This window comes from Haliaeetus leucocephalus, unplaced genomic scaffold, assembly GCF_000737465.1.
Source record: "Haliaeetus leucocephalus isolate CR32 unplaced genomic scaffold, Haliaeetus_leucocephalus-4.0 Scaffold932, whole genome shotgun sequence".
Lineage (NCBI taxonomy): Eukaryota > Metazoa > Chordata > Aves > Accipitriformes > Accipitridae > Haliaeetus > Haliaeetus leucocephalus.
Genome location: NW_010973368.1, coordinates 13,193,534 through 13,218,629, shown reverse-complemented (window position 1 = coordinate 13,218,629; position 25,096 = coordinate 13,193,534). Strand labels below are relative to the sequence as shown.

The 25,096-nt window shown below is 40.0% G+C and overlaps 1 protein-coding gene across 1 annotated transcript; it reads left to right on the top strand.

The window, feature by feature from the left end:
- Positions 1–4,175: 4,175 nt before the first annotated feature.
- CLMN (calmin (calponin-like, transmembrane)) lies at positions 4,176–24,698 on the top strand. The gene is made up of 13 exons (XM_010584020.1): positions 4,176–4,203; positions 4,619–4,680; positions 7,276–7,371; positions 8,913–8,996; positions 11,624–11,716; positions 13,004–13,194; positions 14,990–15,183; positions 16,187–16,269; positions 17,161–18,474; positions 19,491–19,672; positions 21,207–21,267; positions 22,315–22,376; positions 23,965–24,698. Exons 1-13 carry the CDS (start codon positions 4,176–4,178, stop codon positions 24,116–24,118), a joined length of 2,604 nt encoding a protein of 867 aa, XP_010582322.1. The 3' UTR covers positions 24,119–24,698.
- Positions 24,699–25,096: the final 398 nt, after the last annotated feature.

Here is a 25,096-nt window from a genome sequence, read left to right as displayed (position 1 = left end):
AAGGAAGCTGGTTTTTGTGCATGTTACAAAACTAGTAGTTAGCAAGATGTCTTGAAGGTGACTTGCAAGTGGATCTAAAAGCCAGCTTGGCCTGTTGTGAAGGTTTTAATGTCATGTGGTGATGGTATCCTGGATGAAATGCTAATAGGTTTGGAAACAAATTTAAGTGACCTTCTGCTTTGCTTCGAGAGTAATATCCATACATGCAAATCAAGTAGTTTTCTGAAGCTACGTAATTACACACTGACAAGTGTTCCACTCAAATCAGCTTCCACATTTCATAGTTCCTTCATATGCCCAGCCCTGGGGTGGTGTTCCTCAGAGGATTATTCATAACTGGTTCTACAACAACAGAATAAATAGTATTTAAAAGCAAATCAGTATTTGCTGTCTCAATTTGCTGTTGAACATAGAGGCTGTTAGGGGATTGGCTTCTTGTAGGTATTGCAACAGTAGTGACCTTTGAGGAGATTTGAAGGAGGAAGAAATGGCATTAGCAGTAAATGCCTGAGGAATTTCTAGGCTGGTGGGGAAGGAAATGGTGCCACAAAGGGAGGCAGCCAAACTCTTGTCCACTAACAGCTTAACCTTGAATTTGCCCAAGTGGTTTTTTAACTAGCTTAGTTTTACTCCATGACAAATAAGTTGCCTTTGTCGTAAGATTTGACAAACCAGAATATCTATCTTTGTGAATATTTATTTGCAAACTGGCTAGGGTGCAGATACTGTGGCTGAGCCAAATTCTGCCAAATTCTGCTGTCCTCTAGGACACAGTTGTGGGGCAGAGAGCTGTGTGGGTTATACAATAGGCTCATCATCCTACCAGTACACCTTTTCCTGCTCTAAAGGTTTCTTCCCCTCTAAATTATTGCAGCTAATGCCTCTCAGTGCCTTACCGGTGTACTTCTTTGATACAAATACTGTGCTTCTGCACCATCTTAGACCCTACTGTGAAAGCAGGTTGCAATTGCACTTATTGAAAGAATATGGAAGCCCCAGCTTCTGTGTGGTGGTCAAAATTTCTCTTTGTAATTTTTCTCTTATGCCAAGGCCTGAGCTGAGCTGAACCAAACCAAAATGGCAATTCCTAACTTTTTACTACCTTCCAGCATTACATCTTTGAATCCAGCCCTCACAGCAGGCATCCTTCTTTTCCAGCATAGGATTTGTGTGCAGGCCAGCCATATGGTATGTGTAATTATTATTTTATAATGGTGTTATTGCTCTCTAGCCTCCCAGTAAACCCAGTGCAGTTTCAGTAAACTATATACATAAGCATAGGAACTTTAGACTTGAATTATTTTCTTCACTTCTATACAATAGTAGGTGCGAAGGAGAAAAAAAGATTCCATTTAATTTATAGAAACTGTATAAAGTTTATAGAGTCTCTACCATCGTCTCAAATGAAAAGGTTGTGGAGAAGAGAAGCTGTACTGAAACTGGGAGGTCCGCAAAGGTGGAGAAGAATAACAGTTAAAGGCACACATCAGTAAATACCTGTGCTGAACTTTTCCCATTAACTCTACCGTAGAGCATATGGACTGCATTAAGGGTTTGTCTGCCTTAGGGATTTTATAAACACATTTCCTCCCCTTTCCTCTTCCCCATCCAGTTACTATTGCTTTAGACTACTACAGAATCAAATAGTGTCCATTCTGGGGTCATTGTTCTTACTGGAAAGAGGCTGTTTGCTGTAGAAATGTTCACTGATTAGTATCAGAAACCTGTGTATATATGTGTCGTGGTTTAACCCCAGCCAGCAACTAAGCACCATGCAGCTGCTCACTCACTTCCCTCCCTACCCAGTGGAATGGGGGAAAGAATCAGGGGAAAAAAGTAAAACTCATGGGTTGAGATAAAGACAGTTTAACAGAACAGAAAGGAAGAAAATAGTAATGATAATAATAATAAAAATGACAATAATAATAATAATGATAATAATAATAATAATAAAATGACAATAAGAAGAAGAATAAGAATTGGAATATACAAAACAAGTGATGCACAATGCAATTGCTCACCACTCGCCAACCGATGCCCAGTTCATTCCTGAGCAGTGATCCCCCCAGCCCCACTCCCCCCCCCAGTTTATATACTAGATGTGACGTCCCATGGTATGGAATACCCCTTTGGCCAGTTTGGGTCAGCTGTCCTGCCTGTGTCCTCCCAGCTTCTTGTGCCCCTCCAGCCTTCTTGCTGGCTGGGCATCAGAAGCTGAAAAATCCTTCACTTAGTCTAAACACCACTTAGCAACAACTGAAAACATTAGTGTGTTATCAACATTCTTCTCATACTAAATCCAAAACATAGCACTATACCAGCTACTAGAAAGAAGATTAACTCTATCCCAGCCGAAAGCAGGACAATGTTCAAGTACTTTCCTGAATGTGCTTTTTTTTTTTTTTTTTTTTGCTGTGTTAGCTCCCTGAAGCAGTAATACCAGCTTGGCTCATCCATCCTTTCAGGCATATGTGCAACTCTAATTTGCATTGATGGCAGAATTTCTGCAGCAAAATCAGGAGCCAATGTGTGCTCAGTTTTATGGATGATCTGTAAATAAACACAGCTCTCTTTTGCATCCTTATTGACCGTGAAAATGAAGGTTACCAAAGCGACTGGTGAAAAACAGTATCCAAAAACAAGAAACCAAGCCTCTGATGAAATCAGAAAACATTAATTTTGCTTCTGTGTACCCTTCTGTGCTTCCTGTTTGATTTTGGTTGACACTGGACGTCTGTATATCCAGCCCATTTGATAAGGTCTCCTGCTCTCCCCGAAACCTGGCACTGCCCATCTGAGCATTCCTGAGCATTTCGGACAAGCTTAAGAAAGAGGTGGCCCCATTGCCTGCCGCTAGCTCCTGCGCCTGTTCTGCCTTCCCCTTTGCACCAACACACGTATTTGAACGTAAAGAAGTGTATCTGGGAACGGATCTGGCTTAACGTTAACCTCCACCCACCCTGAAAAGTTAATTTTAACCGATTGATTGTGGAAGTTACACCCTAGGTGACACATAGCACTTCTGCTGCTCAGCCGTGGATGTGTGAGTGCATGGAAAGCCAGTTCTGGGGTCAAGGTGCTGAAGGAAGGGTAGACCAAGAAAGATGTGTCACGTCTCTTAGTTTATTGTACTTTGAGATTTGTAGGTGGTAAATGCTGTGGGTTTTTTACAGATATTCTGGAACCCTAATATAATTTACAGTTTCATTTGTAGAGAGCTGTTTCAAATCTGTGCACATTCTTCTAAGATATTTTAAAAGAAAAGCCAACAGCAATAATTAGTTTGGCATTTTCCATGTTTTCTAAAGCACTTAAGGGGTAATGACTTTTTTTAACCAATCTTACATAAAATCAGGTTTTACAGGAATAAGAGGACTTAAAAGGCCTGAAGGGCCATCAGTGACAAATGTAATTCATGCTGAAAGCTCTATTCCAATGCATCAAAATGAGGAAAACAATTATACATCTGATTAGAGGCTGCTGACCCTTCAGTTAAAATGATCAAAAAGAACAATATTAAAATTTGATTTACGGAAGCTACTACTTAGCCTATAATTAGTCTGACCAATAAAAACAAACCAGACTTCTACAGAATGTGATTTCCCAGCAGATAGGTTAGCTATTTTTGTAGGGCTGAAGAAACACAAAATGGTTTAAAAATATATTTGATATGCTCTATGAGTAAATTGAAATACAGCATATAACTAGTTTTAATGGGTTTTGTTCATAAATTGCCAGATTTCCTTAATTCAAGTGAAATTTGAGAACCACATGAGAATAATTGTCTCTAAAATGAAATATTACTGTGTCAGTCTACTTCATTTATATTAAATATATGGTCTAATTTTTTATATTAGAAGGTAAAAGAAAGTTGGTCAGTAATATGATTCCCCTTACACTTTTGCTGTAGTTTACTATGGAAACGGATTCAGGAAATGGCAGATGTGATTAAAAACTCTTCAGCTGTCCCAAGAGCTGTTTGTACAGCACCTAGCATACAGCACTTCTGGCAAGGAACAGGCGCTCCTCGTCTTCCTGCAACAGAAATGAAATGATTCTTCAATGTAGGGACTTGGAGTTTTGATTTTAAATGCACTAGTTAGGAGATTGGGAAGATGAGATTTGATGAGGCTTTTCCATTCATAAGAATGAAGACAAAATTGTTGTGTTGGCTAATGCGGTCCTGTTTCCGTGTGTATGCAAGTAAGTACATTGGAATCCAGGCCAGCCCAATTTGCATGAGGGTGTCGGAGCAATAATCCTATAAATTGACATAGAAGGGTCAAGCTGCCTGCTGAGAGGCTAACATCACTGGAGAGCTGTGGACGACACATAAATGTTCACCTCTGAAAAGCTACATTGAAGACAGCAAAACTAAGAGAGATTTCTTCCTACGTCCTTTAGAATGCATCTACAAGCGTATAGCTCATGTCTGAGCAAAGAAGTTGAATAAAAAGCACCGTCGCTCAACCTTATATCTCCCAATTTGGAATATATTTGTTTTATTCACAGGGCTGTCATGAATTCTGACTTTTTTGTGCATCGGTTTTTGAAATTTCCTACCAGCTTTCCCTCTTGTGGAAACTTAATTGCTGTTTTGTGTTTCTGGTATTTCTAGTGGAACGGGAAAATGTACAGAAGAGGACCTTTACCAGATGGATAAACCTACATTTGGGAAAGGTAAGACTGACAAACAGTCTTGATGTTGAGATACAAGGACACAACCATAGATAGATTGCAGCTAATTCCTTTTAAAGTAGTTAAAATTTAGAAACAAAATTGACTTCTATGCATATGGGGACATTTGGAGGAGAATGAGGGAAAGCTGAAAGCATATTTCTGAGTAAATTAACATTGCTTTTCAGGCACAACGAATGCTTGGCTGGCTTTAGTTCATCTCAGGTGCAATTAAGTCTTTAATGCTACTGACTGTTATCATGAGACTAGAATTTTCCCACAGAACGTACCCACATAAAATCAAATGTGGTTGAGGCTGCTCTGAGGTGATGATGACTGTGTTCTTCCCTGGACTGGAAGTTCAAACATCTGAGGCATCATGGCCAAAGACAGATGTTCTTCAGAACCTGGCTTCATCCCAGATCTGCAGATGGGAAACATTAATTCCTTGTCAGTCGTGTTTTGCGGGGGCTGTATGATGGGATCTTTACATATCCACTTACACTGGAGAACTAATTTTTGGACATCACTTGATATTTTTAAGATGTAATTGTTTCTTAATCATACCATAATATGGCTATTAAACCTAATTTACTGTTCTTATTGATAGCAGATAAGTACTAACTCTCCTGAGTAGTCTGCCATCCAGAGAACAATTTTCCTGCTGTTGAGGATGAAAAGAAAAAAAAATTCTTAATATTACCGAGACAGCAGCAATGCTTAGTGCAGGATCAAGGAATGAGACCAGCTTCCTGATCTAGACGAAGACCCAGCTTGGACTGCGATTTGAGATTCACCACGCTTTTAGTATCTGTGGCTAAATTTCACGAAGTACAGACTGGAACTAAGTTTGGGCTACAAGCTGACTCAGTTTAGCTCCTGTAGTTCTTGGGAAGTGATTGCATTTCAGACATAGTAAAGTAAAGGGGTTTTAGAAGAAAGGCATCACATATATAGCTGCTTAAGTCCACTACTCTGCAGTGAGTGTTGCTGAAGGAGTAAAGGGATCCTCTTAAATCTCACTGGAAAATCAGAATAAGGCTAGTTGGAAATGTTTTGACTAGCAATTGCTCCCAAAGGTCTCTCAGAACAAAGACAGTGTTACATGATGCCTTCGTGAATCAGGCTCTAGGGCTTTAAAATAACTGCAATTTTGGAAGTTGTCAAAAAGGGTTGTCAGATATGTGACTGTGGAGAAGCTCTTTGATTTACAGAAGGAATTAGATCATGAAAAGGCTGTAGGGTGCTGTTAATTCTGCCATGCCAAGCATATGAAGTCTTAGAAACTTTGTGGGCAGGTGAACTGTTTTCTCTGGAGTGCATACAAGTTTTTTTCCTCTCTGCTTCAACAAAGAAAAATGCTTTTCTGAAGAAAGGACAAAAGTCTGCTGCTATACTGGAGTTTTTCCTGGAAGTGGCATAATAAACATACCTGTGTAAATAATGAGAGCTTCGCTAAAGCTCTCTCTAATTACAGGTGATTCCCCAAGGACACCCACTGAGGAAGGTGGCTTCTGCCTTTATCCTCAAAGAAGCACTTCTTGCAGAATGGCTTGTTTCTTTTAAAGGCAGCAGTGAAATTGTCTTCCTGTACTTCTTCAGGAAACTTATGGTGTGGTGCATCCCCTTTTAGAGGAGACCATCCCATTTGGGTCATCTTTTGAGAGGAGCTGGCTCTGCTGGTCATGGGATAATTGGGAGTGGTCTGCATCTTCCGAGTTCTGGTTGTTCTTGTCTTAAGTACTGAAAGAATAAAAAAGGTTTGGGTTTGAGGCTTTCAGATAGGTTATTTAATTTTGAAATGAATGATACTTTGCTTGCTTTCAGTAGGGAGCATCGTTGAGTACTCTTGGCTAGATTAAAGACTAGTAACAAAAATGTATGGTCCCCATTTGCCTGAAGCAGTGTTTAATCAAACAGTAGTGCATTGCCCAACCACAGATAAAAAGATTGGGCTCTTTAGGGACATGTGAGTGAGTGACACCTGAACAGAGCATAATTGCTGCAGCTGAGACTACCCCTAAGGCCTGAGCTGACTTGGCTGTGTGCCTCAGTGCACACAGCATCAGACACCTCAGTAAAGTGAGGAGATGGTTCCCTTTGGAGGTTTGCTGAGAAGAGAGAGACACAATACAAGAAGTTGCTATTTAAAGTACTTAGAAAATACTGGGAAACAGAATGTCACCAGCAGAAACCTTACAGAGGAGACAGGACATTGTGGCCAGCTGGACCACGGTCTTATTTCAGCATAAAATGGGATTTGCTTCTGCTGGACTTGTCTTAGTCTGAGGGATCAGCACCCAATCCTTAGGTGGTCGCTTCCTAGGCAGAGTATTTAGGGTGAGGTTCTGTTATGGAAAATCTGAAATAAGTCCTTGTCTGATCTCAATTACACGAGTACTATATCTCAGTTTTAGCTCCGACATTCCTAGGACAGAATTGCCACCGATGTGAAGAATAGTCAGCCCTTTCTTCCTGCAGGCTATGATTTACTTCTAGGACCTCTGTCTTGTAAAATTCTCCTTCTTACTCTCTGAAATCATGGTGACTTACCAAGCAGTACTGCTTTAAAAGCTACCTGGTTTTTTTTCTTCACAGTGCAAGCCTCCTCTGAAAGTAAAAGACTTGTTTATTGATATACAAGATGGCAAAATCTTGATGGCGCTACTGGAAGTCCTGTCAGGACAAAAGCTGGTATGTATACAAGAGCAAGAAACCTCCTTAGGTATGGAGCTCTGTGTGTTATGAGCAACAGTATAAGGACATCCAAGGAATAAGGCTGAATTTGATCCCATGTCTTCTGTATAGTAATAAGAATTTCAGCAACTTTGTTGTGATTTCCTTATGTTACAGTCTGGTGTCCTGAGTTGTAACTTAGATTTCAAGGAAATATATAACAGTGAGGTGTAAATGGTGTGTGATCAGTGTAAATGTTCCTACCCCTCAGGTTTTTTTAAGGCTTTAATACATTAATGCTCACATACTCCATTTGGAGATCACCCAAGTCACGTTAGCAGGAACAGACATATTTGCTATATTATTTTTTTAATCCATAAATTCTGTTTCTATTTTGTCTAAGATCATTATGACACTTAATAGGTGTGCTGATGCTTGGTGTAGTTGTGAGTTTAGTTCTGGTATCCTGGCTCAGGTTCCATTAGTCTTACTGATATGGTCTAAATCAGAAGGGCAAAGCTTCACTTATGAGAATCTTTTTCTCTCCTCCTCTCTTTGTAAGAGCTGTATAAAGTTCCACATACCAGAAATGGAAACACCCAGTGCAAATACAAATGACCAGTTACAGTTGACTTCTTTAATGCTTTCTTTCTACATCAGTCTTGTCAGCAAGTACGCTCTCCTGTGTGGGTATTACACTTGGATAAGATGAGACTCCTGTTCTGCAGCTGCCTCACCACTGCAGATGCACTTGCAATCGCCTGGTGATGCTCTACAGTGACTGAACCATCTGCATACTGCAGCGTGAATGGCCACTGTGGTCATACACTCAGAACAGCCTATTTTTTAATATTCTTGCAGTTTTGGGGAGCTGTAGCAGAAGTGGCAGTGTCTCTGTGGGCATTCACACAGATTGCATTGAGAGCCAGGCTGGAAAGGAATTGAAGGGGGAGACACATCATGGTAAACCTTAGGCTATGCCCCGGGAGGTCAGGGAGGAGGGCAGGGAAGGAGGTAAGGTCAGCTGGCCAAACTTGTTGTGCTGACAGTTAGGTGTTCCTGCACGCATGTGATAAAAACAGTGTGCCAAAGTAGAACTGCAGGCAGACAGGCATGCAATGAATTTGTTTCATTTCTGCCAAAGTGGAGGCTTCTGCCTCCCACCTGCCTGTGCCTGCTATGGAAACTGCTCACTCTTCTTAATTAGCATCATCTAATTTAATGCAAGACAAAAAAAATCTATTACTACAAATTTTCAGGTAAATTTGACCCTGTGACTGAACATGGTTGGGGAGTGATTACGTAAATAATCAACGTGGCAGGTCCAAGAGAGTAATAACTTCTGGAGAGCAGGAACGCTGGTTGCTAACCCTGCTTTGCTACAGCAAGGGCAGATCATGTAGTTGAAGCACTTTACTGATCAGAGATGGCCATAATTTTACATAGGTAGATTTCCTTAGCTTTATTTTGCTTCTGTGTTTGTAGCTTTTTAAGCTTCGTATGACGTGGTGAGTAATTCCACCATTTTTAAAAACAGTGTGGCTCTTATTTTTTTCTAGATGCACGAATACAAATCTTCAACCCATCGCATTTTTCGTTTGAACAACATAGCCAAAGCACTTAAGTTCTTGGAGGACAGTAATGTGAGTATTTCCAAAGGCTGGTCTTCTCTGGATGTATTTTGCAAATTGTAATTGTTGTAATTGTAATTAGTCTGATGCACTGCATGTACATAAGAGGAATGTACCACTTAAAGGCACTGTGACTTACCCTAGCAGCAAGGCTGAAAAGCCACATAAAAATGCACAATGAGAACACCGACAGAGTCTAAAACAAGGATTATTTGTTCATTTTATAATGTAAAAGTTCAACAGGATTAAAGGATCAGGAACCCAATATTAAAAGAAAATAAAAAGAAATGCAAGTAATTTTTATGAACTGGGACTTAGTCGCATTACTTCAGTTACATTGAAGGTAGATGACTCTCTTCCATCAGAAATACTTTCAGTATTACATATCATGTATTTATCTGGTAAACTGCTGCAGCAGCTAATCATGAGTCAAAGGTAAGAGAAAATTAAATCTGGGAACATGATAAATAACATAAATGCATAATTCCAGGAATCAAAACCTTATAAGGATATAACTTCCCTCATAGTCACTGTGGCACTACTGCAACATCACTTCCTAACGTTCTAAGTGATCAAGCAAGAACAGACCCTGTAGCTTGAAATGATTCATTACTTTTTCTATTTCTCCCATTAGGCCTTTATTCCAAAGCCCTATGGATGTGGCCTGTGTCTTGAAAACTCTCTGCTCCTGAAAAATGTTGAAAAGTAATGGGGTCGAGAGAAGTCCTAGCCATATAACAACTCATATACATGGTATACCTAGATCTTTCAGAAAGAGAAAACAAATATTGGACTATGTCCTATAAAGGACTGCAGCAGGGTTTAAACTTTATGGGTGAGGAGGGATCCGGTGTGTGCACAGGGGCAAAACCCTGCCTTGCATGGAATGCCACAACAGCAGTTGATGTCACTTTGCTGCTTCCCTGCAATGAGCTTAGCTCTTGTTCCAGAGATCCTGCAGCAGTGCTAGTCATGCAGGAGAGTCACTGCAAAGCTCAGTGCAGGAATGAGTGTGATGTGAGGTCTTAGTAGATCTCTTACGACCTTGTAGATGTGGGAGGTTTAACCTCCTTTGCCTTTTTCCCCAGGAGAGGATGTGAAAGGTCAAGAAGTTGTCCAGTAACTTCCAGGTGTTCGAGTCTCCTTTTGGAAACTCCACCAGTAGGGGCTGATCTGGCCCTCAATGTCTATGTCTACATGTCCTGCTAGAGAACTGCTAAGAAGTATTTTACGTGTTCACAGATTTCTTAGCAGTTTCCCAGTTGATGCTTTCTACCCAAATCCGGCTAAGGCCCACTGGCAGATGAGATTTTTTCTCTCTGTTGACATCAACACATTGCAGAGCTGCAGCTGAAGCGTGTCTGGTTGCCAGGACCTCGCTAGGGGACAATCTAGAACCTCAATGAGCAGGGCCAGGGAGGAGGAGCCTTGGACACAGGCGGCCTTTTAATTAGTAGTGCTAAAACACCTACTTTTCTGTGGATTTCTTGTTTCCTTAAGAGTAAGCAGTCAGTATCTTCTAGCCAAGTATCTCTACTGGGCTGGGTGACAAACATAAGCAGCAGTAAGAGGACAGAGCTGACACTGAGAACAGTCTAATGATAAATGCCACTTGCTCCCCATTTTGGAGAAACTGCTGTTCAGATGTACTAGATCTTAAAGGTTTTCCCATGCCAAATACCTTGGAGCTAGCAAGAAATGTGAGCCTTGAAATATGACAGCTAGAGGTATCTTCTTGCTAAGATTGAAAACTGTTGTGCAAACCACTAGATAAAAAGTTATTTTGCTTTCCTTTTTTCAGTCTAACCAAACCAGTTAGTGAAGGGTGGTGATGAAAGTGTTGGCAAAATGCCTTGGCTGCCAAGACCTTCAGGGTTAGATATTAAACCACAGTGGGTGGAACCCATCAGTGTAGCTTCTGTGGAACTGGGGCAGCAGGGTAAAGCACTGCTAACTGATTCATCATGTACAGGGTTTCCAAGTGATAAATGGGCTGTATGCTGGGCTTTAACTCGGTCTGGGTGCCATGTGCAGTACTGACAGCTTCCTTGCTTCCTCCCTCCTCCATGACCTTTGCCAAAACCAACTCTGTGTTGTCTAAGAGAATAACATCCTGGTGTTATCAGGTGGAAGAAACCTCACTGTGGGAAAGTCTAGTTTGCTTGTAGTAAGCAACCCTATCCTTTTGCTAACTGATTTAATCAGAACTCTGTTACAAGCTGTGTAAGGTGAGATAAGCAAGGAGAAAGGAGATGCATAGCAAAACAGAACTAAGCAGCCCTTATTTGGATTTTCATTTTTGTACAAGAAGTGACTCTCTACTTTTTAAGAATAGGATCCACTGGAGGGGGCACCATCTTGTTCCATTTTTGTATGGAGGAAACACATTTGTGGTCTTGAGGCTGCAGAACTGGGCTCACTTCTGTTTTGCAGACTGTGATGGGGGCTTGAGATAAGAGTTCCATGAGCAAGGTGGTTGAGATCAGGGAAAACTATCATTAACACAAGATTTCAGTATTGCTTTTTGGCTGGCCAGTCAGTGGCAGAAGTGTTCTGGACATATCCAGTAGTCTCAGTGCATTTTTTGCATTTAGCTTGCTTCTTTGAATTTGGCTCTGAATTTATGGTCTCTTCTACAGGTAAAGCTTGTTAGCATTGATGCAGCAGAAATAGCAGATGGAAATTCTTCCCTGGTACTTGGGCTAATATGGAATATAATCTTGTTTTTTCAGGTAATAAAACTTTAATACTTTGATCATAAGTGAACAGTCTTCATGGTATCAATCTATTCCAGCTGAATATTGATTTTTAAATTGATTTTTAATCTTAAAGAACATAATTAAGCATGCTAAACCTGGGCTTTTCCCTCCTAATACATGCTAATTTTATACCTGCAGCTGCTTTCATTTTACTTCATTGGACCTATTTTGGTGTAAATAGGAGACAGTTCAAGGCCTCATTTGACTTGGACCAGAATTAGAACTTTGGATTACTACTTTACCTTCTCTCCTGTGCCTTCCCAGGGTTCTGTTCCAGATTCCCTGGATCTGAACCAACATCTCGGGTTTGATTCCAGGTCACGGTTTATTTTCAATAACCTTTTCTTGATTTGGTCCAATTTAGTGGGAAATTCCATGCAGAATCACTGATCTCCAGAGACTTACTCATCATGGAAAAAATTCACAACTGATGTAGATGGCCAAATGAAAGATCTTGAAGGGCTTGGAACTGATAAAACTGATTTGAGCCTGAAAATTGGTTTAGCCCCAGGCTTAGATTAAAACTGCTCCCTAACCTACACGTATTTTGAAAATGACCTTCTAGACAATACCAAATTCTAATGAACAGACAGAGATGGAGGGAGGGTTCTGCAACTCTCGTAAGACTGTGAGGCTCCTTCATTGTCTTGGGGTCATTTCAGAAATGGCTATAGGTTTAAAAAAATCATCTGGAAGTTGCACTGGGGTTTCTCGCCCTGGCTGAGCTCCTCAAGCTGAACAGTGCTGCACAGCACCAGTTTGGCCAGACGGACTCGCAGGCAGAGATGGTGCGACCAGAATCTGTCGCCCCGGCAGCAGAGGGCATGGGGGACCTAAGAGCAGCAGAGTGGATAATTTGGGCTCAAATGTCAATGCTGACCAAGGACAGGAGTGCTGCTGCAGGTCACCATTTCTTGGCTAAAAATATTCACTCAAGCAAGTCCTGTGAAGAGAACAATTCTAGTGAAACTAATTTTTCATTCAAGGACACGTTTTTTTGCTTTTTGTTTAATCCGAATTTGCCCAGTTCAGCCTGAACTGATACTTGCCCTGTCTGTTTCCTGGGGTTGCCAGCTGGGCTGCTGCTGGCTGGCACGCCTGTGCAATACAAGTCAAGAGTTATAATGGCCAGGTCTATAATTACCTCTTAAAATTCAGTTATGGCGCTGTTACCTTTAAAGTTTGCATGAAAACAAGCACTGAGTTCTCCGTGCAGCTGGTGTTAAACCAGAGCATTGCGTGTTTCACCTTTCATTACAGATTAAGGAGCTGACAGGCAACCTCAACAGGAACTCCTCCTCCTCCAGCCTGTCCTCCGGGCCCAGCGGTCCGGAGTCAGACACATCCCACCCCAGCACTCCCAGCGTGGAGAGAAACATGTCCATTACAGTGAAGGATCAGCGGAAAGCCATCAGAGCCCTTCTAATCTGGGTTCAGAGGAAAACCAGAAAGTAAGCTAACAAACCCTTGTATAAAACGGTGTTTTGCCACCTGCCCTTTTGAAGCTGAGTCTCTTTTCTCTCTTCTGCCCCGTGTGCACATTACCGTGTGCTGTGGCTTCTTCTGCTTTTGAAGTTTGCAAGCGTACGGTCTCTGCAGGGGGGTATACCACAACGGCCGTGTGTCTACAGCGGCTGTCTGACCTTGAAGCCGTATGCATTGCTGGCTTCATGATTTGAGCGTTAAATGTTAACTTGAACTAATCTGCTTGGCACTGTTTAAAACAGGATTGTTCCCTCCTCCCCCTGCCCCCCGGCTTTCGTGCAGTCTATTTGATATCTTTTGCTAATTAAAGCGTCGGCATAAACAAGGGTTGAACTGAAAAAAATAAATATATTGAAAGACTTCAGCAACAGCCTTTTAAAGTAAGCAGCAGCCCTGAGGGAACTTCTCTGTGTGCTGCAGAGTGCCTTGAAGGACAGAGCACCTGTTAAGAGTCCCTCTTTCCTCAGAATTAAAGAGGGGAAGGGGGTGAACCTTAAGTTGCTTCTCATGAATGTGTAACATTTGGGTCCAGTTCCCTTGCTCTACATGTCTCTCTCCTCTTCAATAAAAAAGTAGTTATTTCAGCAAAGCATTTTGTCTAGTAATGCTTTAACCTGGTAGAGTTACTGTTGGGTTAAAAAACTTTAGTGTGAGATGTATAGTGCACGTGTAAATGCTTGGAGTATATTTTACATATATTATTATCTGAAGTGATGGCTGCCAGAGAGTTTTAAAGAGGGCAAGGGTCAAACTTACTTATACAAGTTGGATAGCTGAATATTTGGCATTTTTGTCCCTTGATGGATTTATATGTCCAAATCTGCCTGTGAACACAAATGTTCTATGTCTAGTGTTGAAGATACGCATTTACATCTTAAATACTTGGTCCTGTGGGCCACATCATCTCTTGGTTATCTCCAGTGAAGCTAAGGGTGCTTGTTGTGCAGATAAACTTGTCCCATTGAGATCCGTAGTTCACTGCTGCCAGTGCAGACCTTAGAGGAAGCATGGTTTTAGTCCCAAAATAATTCTGATATTGTCACTAACAGGGAGGTGGTACAAGGAAAGTGAGGACCAGAGAAGTAAAGGCCATAGACTTTTCAGTCCAGTCAAAGAGTACAAATTGAGAACATCTAATAGGAGAAAATTGTTCTTGCAACTGGTCTATTAAAAACATAATAGCGTCGTTATAATCCTGTTATCCAATGACCTGTGCAGAACTTTCTCTTCTGGAGCTGTATTTCATTGCAAGTTTGATGGTTGTTTTTTCCTCCAAAACTTTGGGCATCTAGCACACTTGTGGTTTATACATATACTGATACCATTTGCATTTGGCAAAGCACAGTTTTCTGCTATAGAAGGCCAAGTACACAGGAATGTGAATCATTTATGCTTATGTGTTTAAATATTTAAGTGTTGGCAGTCTTCCCAAACTCTGGCATTAAAATGCTGGAGAGCAACAGAAACAGGAATCACAGAGACATTTGGTTTTGTGAATGTTAAATGTGGTTGCTGAGTTCTTGAGGGCTTTGTTTTTACTAACTACTTCCTACAAGCAGGTTGATGTCAGCTGTTAGCCATACTGATCCAGTTTGTGAATCCTTGTGTTTTATGGATGTATTCTGTGTGTTTTGAAATCCAAAAAGATCTCAGATGTGACTAGTGCAACTCAGAAACCTTACTTTTAACTTTCAGGAGTCTTTGAAAATTATGATGCCTTTACTTTGGATTTTGTAACAGCACCACTGTAATTCTGTTCAGGTACGGTGTTGCAGTTCAGGACTTTGCCAGCAGTTGGAGGAGTGGTCTTGCTTTCTTAGCTATCATAAAAGCAATAGACTGTACGTTGGTAGACATGAAGCAAGCACTGGAGAAATCATCTCGAGAAAACCTGGAGGATGCTTTCAGCATAGCACAAAATAAGTTGGGTGTTCCTCGACTCCTAGAACCAGAAGGTAAAATGCCTACATCAATTTTGTTGGGTAACATTCAAACTGTAATGAATTCATGAATGTTGCATTGTGATACCTACAAAAAACCTCCCAGTGATTACGCTGTTAATGTGATCAGTGTGTTGGGCTGATTGATAAGAATAATAAAAATGAATTGGTCACTGGCTTATAGTTGTGTGCTTCCAGTCATATTTGTAAGCTCCTTGGTGGCAGAGATCTTACCATAGTTTTAGCTATGTACGCTGGTCCTGGTTAATGTTTAGATGCTATGTGACAACTGCATTACTAGTGAGTATTAATCACCACCCTGTCGGCCTAAGAAGCGTCTCAATGCATTAGCACCGTTTCATAATGCCTACAGTCTGCAGAGACTAAATGTCACTCCATGATGAAGTATGAGAGTCTGCCATACCGGGAAAATGGGTAGATACGTTTCAAATGTATTTGCATCTCCCAGTTTTTCCTTTACAACGCATCTGTGCACACATATATATTTATATATCTAAATATCAGCATATATGTTTGTATATAAATACATGTATATAAATGGAGCTGCTTCTTGCAGTGTTTTTCACTGAACTCTACTAGACAGGTGTTAGGCCTTGATTTTATAATTGAAAGCACAGATTGGTTGTTTGTGCTTTCATGGGTCACCTGTTAGAAGACTGGGCCATCCTGCTAAAAATAAACCTCTGTGCTGTCACTCAACAAGATCACTGTCTAGTGACAACGACATAAATGACAGTATGAAGCTGGATGAAAAGGGACCCTGAGCAGGGTTTGGTATGTGTTTGGAAACAGGAAAAAATTAATGTGAATAAGATGTTAAGAACTCTTTTGAGTACCATCAACAGTGAAAAGTATGTCTCTTATCTGTCAGAAAAAGAAAAGCATTTGTAGCTGTTATTTCTCTCATCATAAAGGCGTAAATGTCTGATGATCTGTTCCACTGCAAGGGTGTTCTAAATCCATGTGTGCTCAAGCCCCTTGTGTCTTGTCTCCACAGATATCATGGTGGAATCACCCGATGAACAGTCAATTGTGACATACGTGGCACAATTTCTGGAACACTTCCCAGAGCTGGAAGGGGTATGTGTTTACTGCTACATCACATCATTTTCTTAATTTGCTTTGGTGTACTTAATAAAGTCAGATATTGCTGTATTTATCTTCTAGGTTTCTTTCTAAGCTATTTAAAATAAACCACAAACTCAGATTTTATTTTTCACATTTTTCTTAAATCCAGTCAAATGGGCTTTCATTGGCGATTGCTAAAATGCTTTAGATAGATAGAATTATGCTTGTAAACATTTACATCCAATTATAACTTTCAGAGGTTAGAACTGGTTACATAGGGCACTACTACTTTGCTATATTAGTCTTAAATAATGCTGAAATTTATTCCTTCAACTATGATGATTCATTGGACTTTGAATTTCATTTTGACTTTTGTCTTCTCAAGTTTGAGGCCCACAGTCAATCTGAATTTAGCAGATATCAGACACAAGATAGCAGAGGCTGAATCTTGTCAATGCAGCAGTCAATAGCACTCATTGTAAGCATGAAATAAACTGCAGCTTAAAGGACCAGGACTTTAATGCAGGCTATCAAAAATAAAGAATTGAGGAGCAAACAGGGACTGACAGTGTGAGGGACTGACAAAGGTCTTCTGGAGAAACAGAGGATAAACTTGGAGAGGAATAAATGATAGGAGACAGAGATGAATACATAACAACTGAGGAGTAGGCTTGTCTGCATTCTAATCTTCCTGTACAAGTGGCTTCTTGACGTTGAGCTTTGTTCAAGTCACTTGACTTGCCAAATTGGTTTCCCTACTTTCAAAATAAGTGAGTCATTAATTGGCCATTCACAACGTAGTGGGATGATGGGCTGGGTAGTTATTCTTTCTGGAGTGTTTGGGAAAAGTAAAATGGTATCTGAGGTATGATTTGTCTTTTAATGGTGTATCATCACTTATAGGAAGACTTTACAGATCCTGACAAGGAGCTTCCAATTGAGTCCACGTATGTCCACATCAAAGACACACCTTCAGAAAAGGAAGGCAAAATCTTGATTTTAAGTGAAAGTGAAGAAAACATGTATACTGTTAATCACGAAAGGAGTCATCCAGCTCCTCCAAAGGTTCATATTCATGACACCCCTGAGAGAATTCCGTCAGAAACCATTGCTGAAAAATGTAATGGGAAATTGAGTCAAGTGTTAGGTGATTCACAGGAAACTTCTGAAGAGGAGCCTCAGAGGCCTACCTCACTGAAAATCACAGGATCTGTCAGTTTTGAATCCAATTCCTCTTGGGAGGTTCTAAGTGATAAATTCATGCCAGGTGAAGGGGGCATATCTGATGATCCACTGAAACAGAACGATGACCTTTCTCCAGCTGTTCTGACAGATCAGAAAAATTCTGCTGACTCTTTTGAAGACTACTCTGAAGAATTAACTAAAGAAACCTCTACTGAATATGACAACGAAACTAAGAGCCTTTCAGCCAACACTTCTTCTTTGAGTCCATTATCCTGGACTTCAGGTATACTTACAGATGAATCTATAAATAAAGTAGAAGAGAGCAAACCCCAGAATTCAGTTCTTTTACCAGAAGGTACCTCAAAACAAGAAGATACACATAAGTATGTTCTTCATCTAAATGAGGAAATACTGAAGCTTCCACAAAATGAACATACAAAGCAATCACCTGTCTTTGAGACAATAGAAACTAACCATTCTTCACTGAATGGTTCTGATCTCAAAAGCCAAGAACTATCTACAGAGCCTGAAGCATCTGATGACTCTCTCTCAGATGTACCCAAAAATCCAGAAGACCTGGACAGCTGTGATGAAGTTGAGTCTTCAGCTGAAGTGCTACCCAGTTCTTCGAAAGTATCTGTGATACCCCACGATCTCTTTTATTATCCACATTATAATGTTCCCATTTCAGCAGTTTTGAATGCTTACCTTGAGCCTTGTATTGAAGGTTATGGTACTGGAAATGACAAATCTTCTTCTGAAACAGTAACAAGTGTTTTACATGAGAAGGGCTTACCAGAACAGAACTACAAGGAAGATGTTCCAGACCCAGACTTAGGGAATAAGCTAGGTGTCCCTCCATCAGAAATGGATACTGAGGATGGCGAGGAGGACACAACAGATACTAACAGTCACATGAATTCTTTCGATGAAAAAGAAGTGCCATTACTAGTAGGAGAAGAGTTAGAAATTGAAAAAGATGGCAAAAAGGCTGCCAACCATCAAGATTCCACCATTCCACAACACCCTGAGGTATTTTATTTATTACCAGCATTTCTTTGTGTATATATGGAGGATTAGCATCTGACCTCAATGGTTTTCATTTGCTTTCGTTTTGCAGTGCTTTGGAGAAATATGTAAAATGTACTTGGTTTCCTGTCCAGTAATGCTGTTTGCCACAGCCCTCTACTGGAATGAATAGAATTGCAGATCCCTAAGAAGATCTGACATTAAAAGAGAGTATAAGCCTTAATACTAATAGTACTGCAAAAATGTGAATTTTAATTATGTTTTAAAGTAGTTTGAGGCTCCTGTGTAATCCCTGGGCATAAAAGATTATCACAGACGGTATTTTTAATAATTTGTAATGAGATGAACAGAAAGTAGTATTGTTGATTTAGAAAGGGTACAGGCAAAGGTAATTTTTGTCTGAATCCAAATAAGTTTGCCTATAAAAACTTAAACCAATTTGAGTAGGATAAGTTATGTGGGTAAAATGAAGGATTGTCTACACTGGAGGAGGAGAAATAGGGATTTTTGGTAATTATTCTGTGTATTGGATTTAGGCAATTTGCTACTCATCTCTTCTTGCAGACGCTGATTTTGGATTGTCTTACACGTTTTCCAGCGCAGTAATTTTAGACAGTGCTTTTCAGGAATAAGTGTCCATTTAATGTTACTCCACATGTTGCTTAGACAAGTTGCTTGACTAAAGTAATGAAGTCAATTTGCTGTTAGCTTCAAAGACTAATTGAGGATAAATTAAAAAAAATCTTAGTGGATTACTTCGAAGACCCATGTCCTGTCATGTCTTCTTACATAAAAAGAACTGACAACTAATTGTATGTATGTTGAACTGATGATACTTTATAGCTTAATGTATCCAAAATTATTTTCAAGAAATGAATTGCTTTTTACTCTCTTTAGTGAGACTTTCAGTCTTGTACTACATGCAATTTAACTTCTGAGTAGGCTACACCACTAAGATATTTAGAAGAGCAGGGAAGAAATCTTGTTGTCTAATGCAAAATATTTCTTAATTTCAACAGGCCATAGTAGAATATCTAGAGGATTTATCAGTAGCCATAAAGAGACCAGGAAAAAGTAGTAATAGGGAGGAAGAAGGGAAAAATACGATCAAAGCAGAAGACTTGCAAATCTCAGAAGTTGCTACTACTGCTCTGTCACAAGATAAACTGGAGGAAATTGCTGATTGTCAGGAATTTACCAGGTATTTCACATTAACTTTGTCTTAAGTACACCTAACTGCTATGAATGCCTGGTCTTTTGAAGTGTGCCCTGTCCACTGGATGTTTCTTGTAGACTTCTTTTAGGAGCAGTGTATTGGGACTCAATGGTTTCTTCCTGTGTTTATCTTAAACATGTTGAGTGATTCAGTGCCAGTAGGACTTGATTTGACTTTGCTACGAGAACTTTGCTATGCAAAACCCAACAGGAACCCCAGTGCATTTTGAACATGGCAGTGTTACAACTGTTTTTCCAAGAGAAAGAGTGTTTTGTAACATAGATTAAATAATTCATGTGCATTGTGACACCATGTGGAAGTGTGACATTGCTTCATTCCAACAGATATTTGTTGGCCTTTTTCTCTGTCTTGGAACAAGTGAACAAGGTTGTGGTAGGTTGACCTTGGCTGGCCACCAGGTGCCCACCAAGCCATTCTCTAACTCCCCATCCTCAGCAGGATGGGGGGAGAAAATAAGGTGAAGAACTAATGGGTCGAGGTAAAGGCAGTTTAATGCAAAAAAGCAAAGGCCATGTGTGGAAGCAAAGCAAAAGAGGACAAAAAAAAAAAATTATTCTCTACTTCCCATTAGCAGCCAATGTCCAGCCACTTCCTGGGAAGTAGGGTCTCAGTAGGCGTAGTGGTTGCTTCAGAAGACAAATGCCTTAATAATGAGTGTGTATGTGTCCCTTTGCCAGCTTCTTCTTTTCTCTTAGGCTTTATTGCTGAGCACAACATCATATGGTATGGAATATCCTTTTGGTCAGTTTGGGTCAGCTGTCCCGGCTATGTCCCCTCTCAACCTTTTGCCCAGCCCCAGCCTACTGGCCTTTGCAGGAGGGTTGGAGAGACAGCCTTGGTGCTGTGCGAGCACTGCTTAGCAATAGCTGAAACACTGGTGTGTTATCAGCACTGTTTTAGCTACAAATAGAAAGCACAGCACTATAGGGGCTGCTGTAGGGAAAGTTAACTGCACCCGAGCCAGACTCAGTACAGAGACACTCAGCTAATTTTACTCCATTCACTTCTGTTCCCTCTTATGTTCTAATTTAGTTCTTAGGTAATGTTTTTGAGTGGGACATGAACGGTGATTTGTTGATGCTTATCACTATAGCAGTCTAATGAACTTGAAAGAGTTTGTTTAGAAAAACCCATTGTCTCCTTCAAGCTCCCTGCAAAGTCTGTCAATTTTTTATTTATATAGATAGCCATAAAACCTGGGGTATACTCTCACTTAAATGTGAATGATGTCAAAGGTGCAAAAACCCTATCAGATACCATTTTTCAGAAAAGATTCCAATTTGAGCATATGGCTTTTTATCATGGGTCAGATTTTCACAAAGCTATTTTTTATAAAGTTACTGATAAATTCAAGTCCATATTCTAATATGTGCAACAATGCATATTTGTGGTTTTGCATAGCTTAAAACTAGCATGTGCAGTTGCAGTGGCTCTCTTTGAAGTCAAAACAAAACTTAGCTTTATGAATTTAAAAACTTTGCTTTTACATACATTTCAGAACCAGTGACAGTGATTCCAACATTTATCTCCGAAAAAGATCTCCTAATACTTCTGAGGAGGTAAGTATGTGGAAATTTACCTATTGCTGTTTTTCTACATCTCTTAAACTCCAAAAGTTCACATACTGTAAAAGCGTCTATTCTATATATAAAGCTCAGTGACAATACAAAAACCCTGTGACTTCTAATAATTTTCGTGCCAAAACCAGATATAGCTTAAAAGCTTTACTGAACTCTCCTAAATATATGGAACTGAACCTTACTGAACCTTGAACAAACCCACAAAGGAGCACCTAATACTACAATTAAATCTGTTATAACTTTGAGGCTTACTTCATCATAACTGTATAGCTGCAACATTTCGCTTCGTTGAAGCTGCCTTTATTTGATGCTCCAGTTTCTTTTAGTTTGTGCATTCTCTGTATGTATGTTGGTGTCCTGGTCACAGCCCTGCAAAAATGCTGGGTGTCTCCTGATGTGCACTTTTTATGAAAGATTGGGTTCTTTCCCTGTCCTTCATAGCAGCGGTGTATTATATTATCTGAATGGCAGCAGCTAACCCTATAATGTGAAACTGCATCCTTCAAGGCAGATGTAATTCACACTGGTTTCTTGAGAGCACACTATACAACTGAGCTCTGGATTTTTATTTTTTAAGTCAGAAGGAAGGGACAGCATCAACAAGCTGGGCACACTGAGCAAGGATAGGAATATGGCTCTTTTCAGCACAAAATAAAATTCTGACTGTCTTGGAGCTTTAAAGAAATGCTGCCACCAATGTTGAATGAAACGGAGATTTCACACAGATGCTTTAGTTTTGCAACACTGTCAGAGCTACTAGAAATATATATGAATGAGGAAAGCTTTATTCAACTGAATGAAAGTAGTTGAAAGCAAAAATATCTTATTTCACAACTTTTTGCCTTTTCTGTGTGTGTACCAGACTGCAGTTGTGGATGTGCTGGCAGGGAGTAAATTTATAAGCACACTTTCATTTTATTTGAGCAAACGTTAGACATACTCTGCATAAAATACACACACAATTACCATCTTTGTGAGATGCTGAATTTTATTCTTTTTACATAATCTATTCCTGGTTTGTTTAAGGAAACCTATGGTGTAAACGAGCAGAAGATGACGGATATGGATGAAAATCCATTAATCATCAGGTCAGTCATTCTTATTCAGACAAAGCCTTTTGCAAAGAATCCATAACTCCTAGGTACTTCAAACAATGTTACAAAGGGAAATGAAAATTAACTATAATGGTAGAGACTGGCTGGATGTCTTGTGTAACGGCTTGGAGTCCATATTTCCCATAGGTGTAAGATACAAAACTTCTTTATTGCTCAATCTCCCCCTTGACTAAAATGCTTTTTCCTGTCTTGAGAGGAAAGATTCAGCTGTCTAAGCAAGACTGTGAGCACTTTCCCCACATGGTGGATATTTCAGACCAGGAAAAGAGTGGGAGGACTTCAAATATGAGGCCCTCTGGCAGTGATGACTCTTTCCAGGTTTGGAAGACTGTCAAGACAATGTTTAGTGTGGTCAGTGTTAGGGAAAGACGATACTTCAGTGGAGTTCTGGCCTCTGTTAGAGCACCCATGAGTTTTTATAATTTGTATGTGTGTTTAGTTTAGATGTAGGGTGATGGATCCTGAACACAGAGTATGTATCCCTTTGGTATTAAGGTCTACATATCTATTAGAAACAAGGATTGCTTTAGGTTTTCCCTCTCAGTTGATACAGAATAGTACCTCCCAGAACTTCTAGTTAAAATGACGGTTGCATTTAAATACACAAAACACACAAAATATTATCAGGATCCAGTATCCTGGTCTCACTTATGCTTCTGTAAAAAAAATACATGAATACCTGTCACAGTTACGCCTGTTTGCAGACTGCTGATATTGAGTAAGTTTTGTGTAATACTCAGGTATATATCCAGTATAATATCTGAGCAAGTATGATGCCCCAAGCCAGAAAAAGGACTCATTGAAACAGGCCAAAAACCAGTTTTCTCCAAAAGTGGATTAAAAAAAGGTCTACCAGAGGGTGATTCATGTAGTATTATAAAATTATAAAATGAGTGTACCATCTCGTACCTTTTTAAATAAGACCTTTTCTTGTCTTCGTCAGAGCTCAGTGGTGCTGGCAAAGTCCATCAGGCTTTGCCCTTATGAACCTTATGAGCTGGAATTTTGGAAGGTTGGCATTTTGGAGTTGTCCTAGAAAACCCCAACTGCTAGTTGGTTTCTGGAAGTCTTGGGCTTTTTCTGTTTAATCTGTTTCTATTTAATTCTGTTTAATCTTCTGGTGTCTGACATGAGCAGCTCTGAAAGTTGATGATTTGGTGAAAGTATATCAAGTCAGATACAAGTCAAGTAAAATTGTGGAAGTGTGATATGTGTTGCCCAGAGCTATGTTTACTGTTCTGAATATAAAAGGGCATCTTTTTGACTGATGGAAATCACCTTACATCAAAGGACTGTACTGTAATGGCATGTATTTAAACTACCTGAGAATTTGTCCGGAGTTTTCGGAGGATTAATTGCTATGTACATTTGCTCCCGGGGGAACACACTGTTACAGCCCATTATGCACCTCCTAGTCTAACTTGCACTCCAACTGACTAGATTGAAATGGTTCATTAAACCGCTGTCTTTTAGTCTACCCTCTGATCTTTACAGTAAATATTAACAGTGAGGGTTTCTTCTTCTTTTTCCTGCCTCTTATCAAATTCTCTCCTGTTTTCAGGAAGAAAAAGGACTTGGAAGCAAGTGAGACTCCAGCACCAACTCATGAGATTACGATTGTTGAGCAGCCAGAGCTATTCTACTTCATCATTTTCTTCTGGGTGCTGGTCTACTGCCTTTTACTCCTTCCACAGCTTCTTAGCAACAAAGTTTGATCTCTGTGAGGTGTGGAAAAATTAAGGATGGTGGTCGGATTGCTTTGTGTATCTGCATATGAATATGTTCCTTCAGGTGAAGCACAAACAGAAATGTAGGACCTGGTATTTGTGTTTATTATCAGGTTGTCCTCAATTCCTCTACTGTTGTGCTATGACAGTGTCTAAGCACATTTTATATTACTATAACTGTGTATATATATATAAAAAGGACCTGATTTAGTAGACGCAATTTTGTACATTTGTGCCTTGCTTTATAAGATGCTGAATAAAACCAGATAATTATCAGTAGAAATATGAACAATTCAGAGCTCTAGTCTTCAAAAATTATTCTTCTGGCTTCATTTACTTACGTAGGGCCTGAGAGCTGTGGAAGAGGGGTGGTGGTGACTTGCCCATGAATCTGGCCCACCTGCAAGGGCAAGGCTAGAAATGCTTTTTCATGTTTTCCATGCAGTTCGACAGAGCTGGAGACAGAGCAGAGCTGCAGGTGCTAGAACACACTGACCCCAGGAATTGATTACAATTCCAATGGCAAGCCAGTGGAGCAACAAAATGAGGTTGAGGGTTTATTTGGGTAGGGGAGTTTGTTTTTTTAGGATTTAAATTAATTTTTATCCTGCACCTTTTGTTATGTTTAATTCACAGGAATAAATTGGGTGTGGAGAAGGGTGAAGAACATACATGCTAGCTCTTTCTTAGCAGGGATGATACAGGAAATCTTAGCCCAGGAACTTCTGTAGAGAATACCTGAAGAAATACACTTTTTGTACGTTACTGATGGTGGCCATCTTTGAAAAGATGTTCAAGAGGCTTAATAATTTTATCAGGAACAGATACCATGGTTTTGGGTTTGGTTTTTTTTTAAAAGTACCTCTCTGCTTCTGAGGCTGCTTCTGCTTCCTTTTCTCTGCTGCTTTTAATTACCAGATCATGTGAAGATTTCTCTTTTTTGAAGATACAAAAAATAATAGGTAA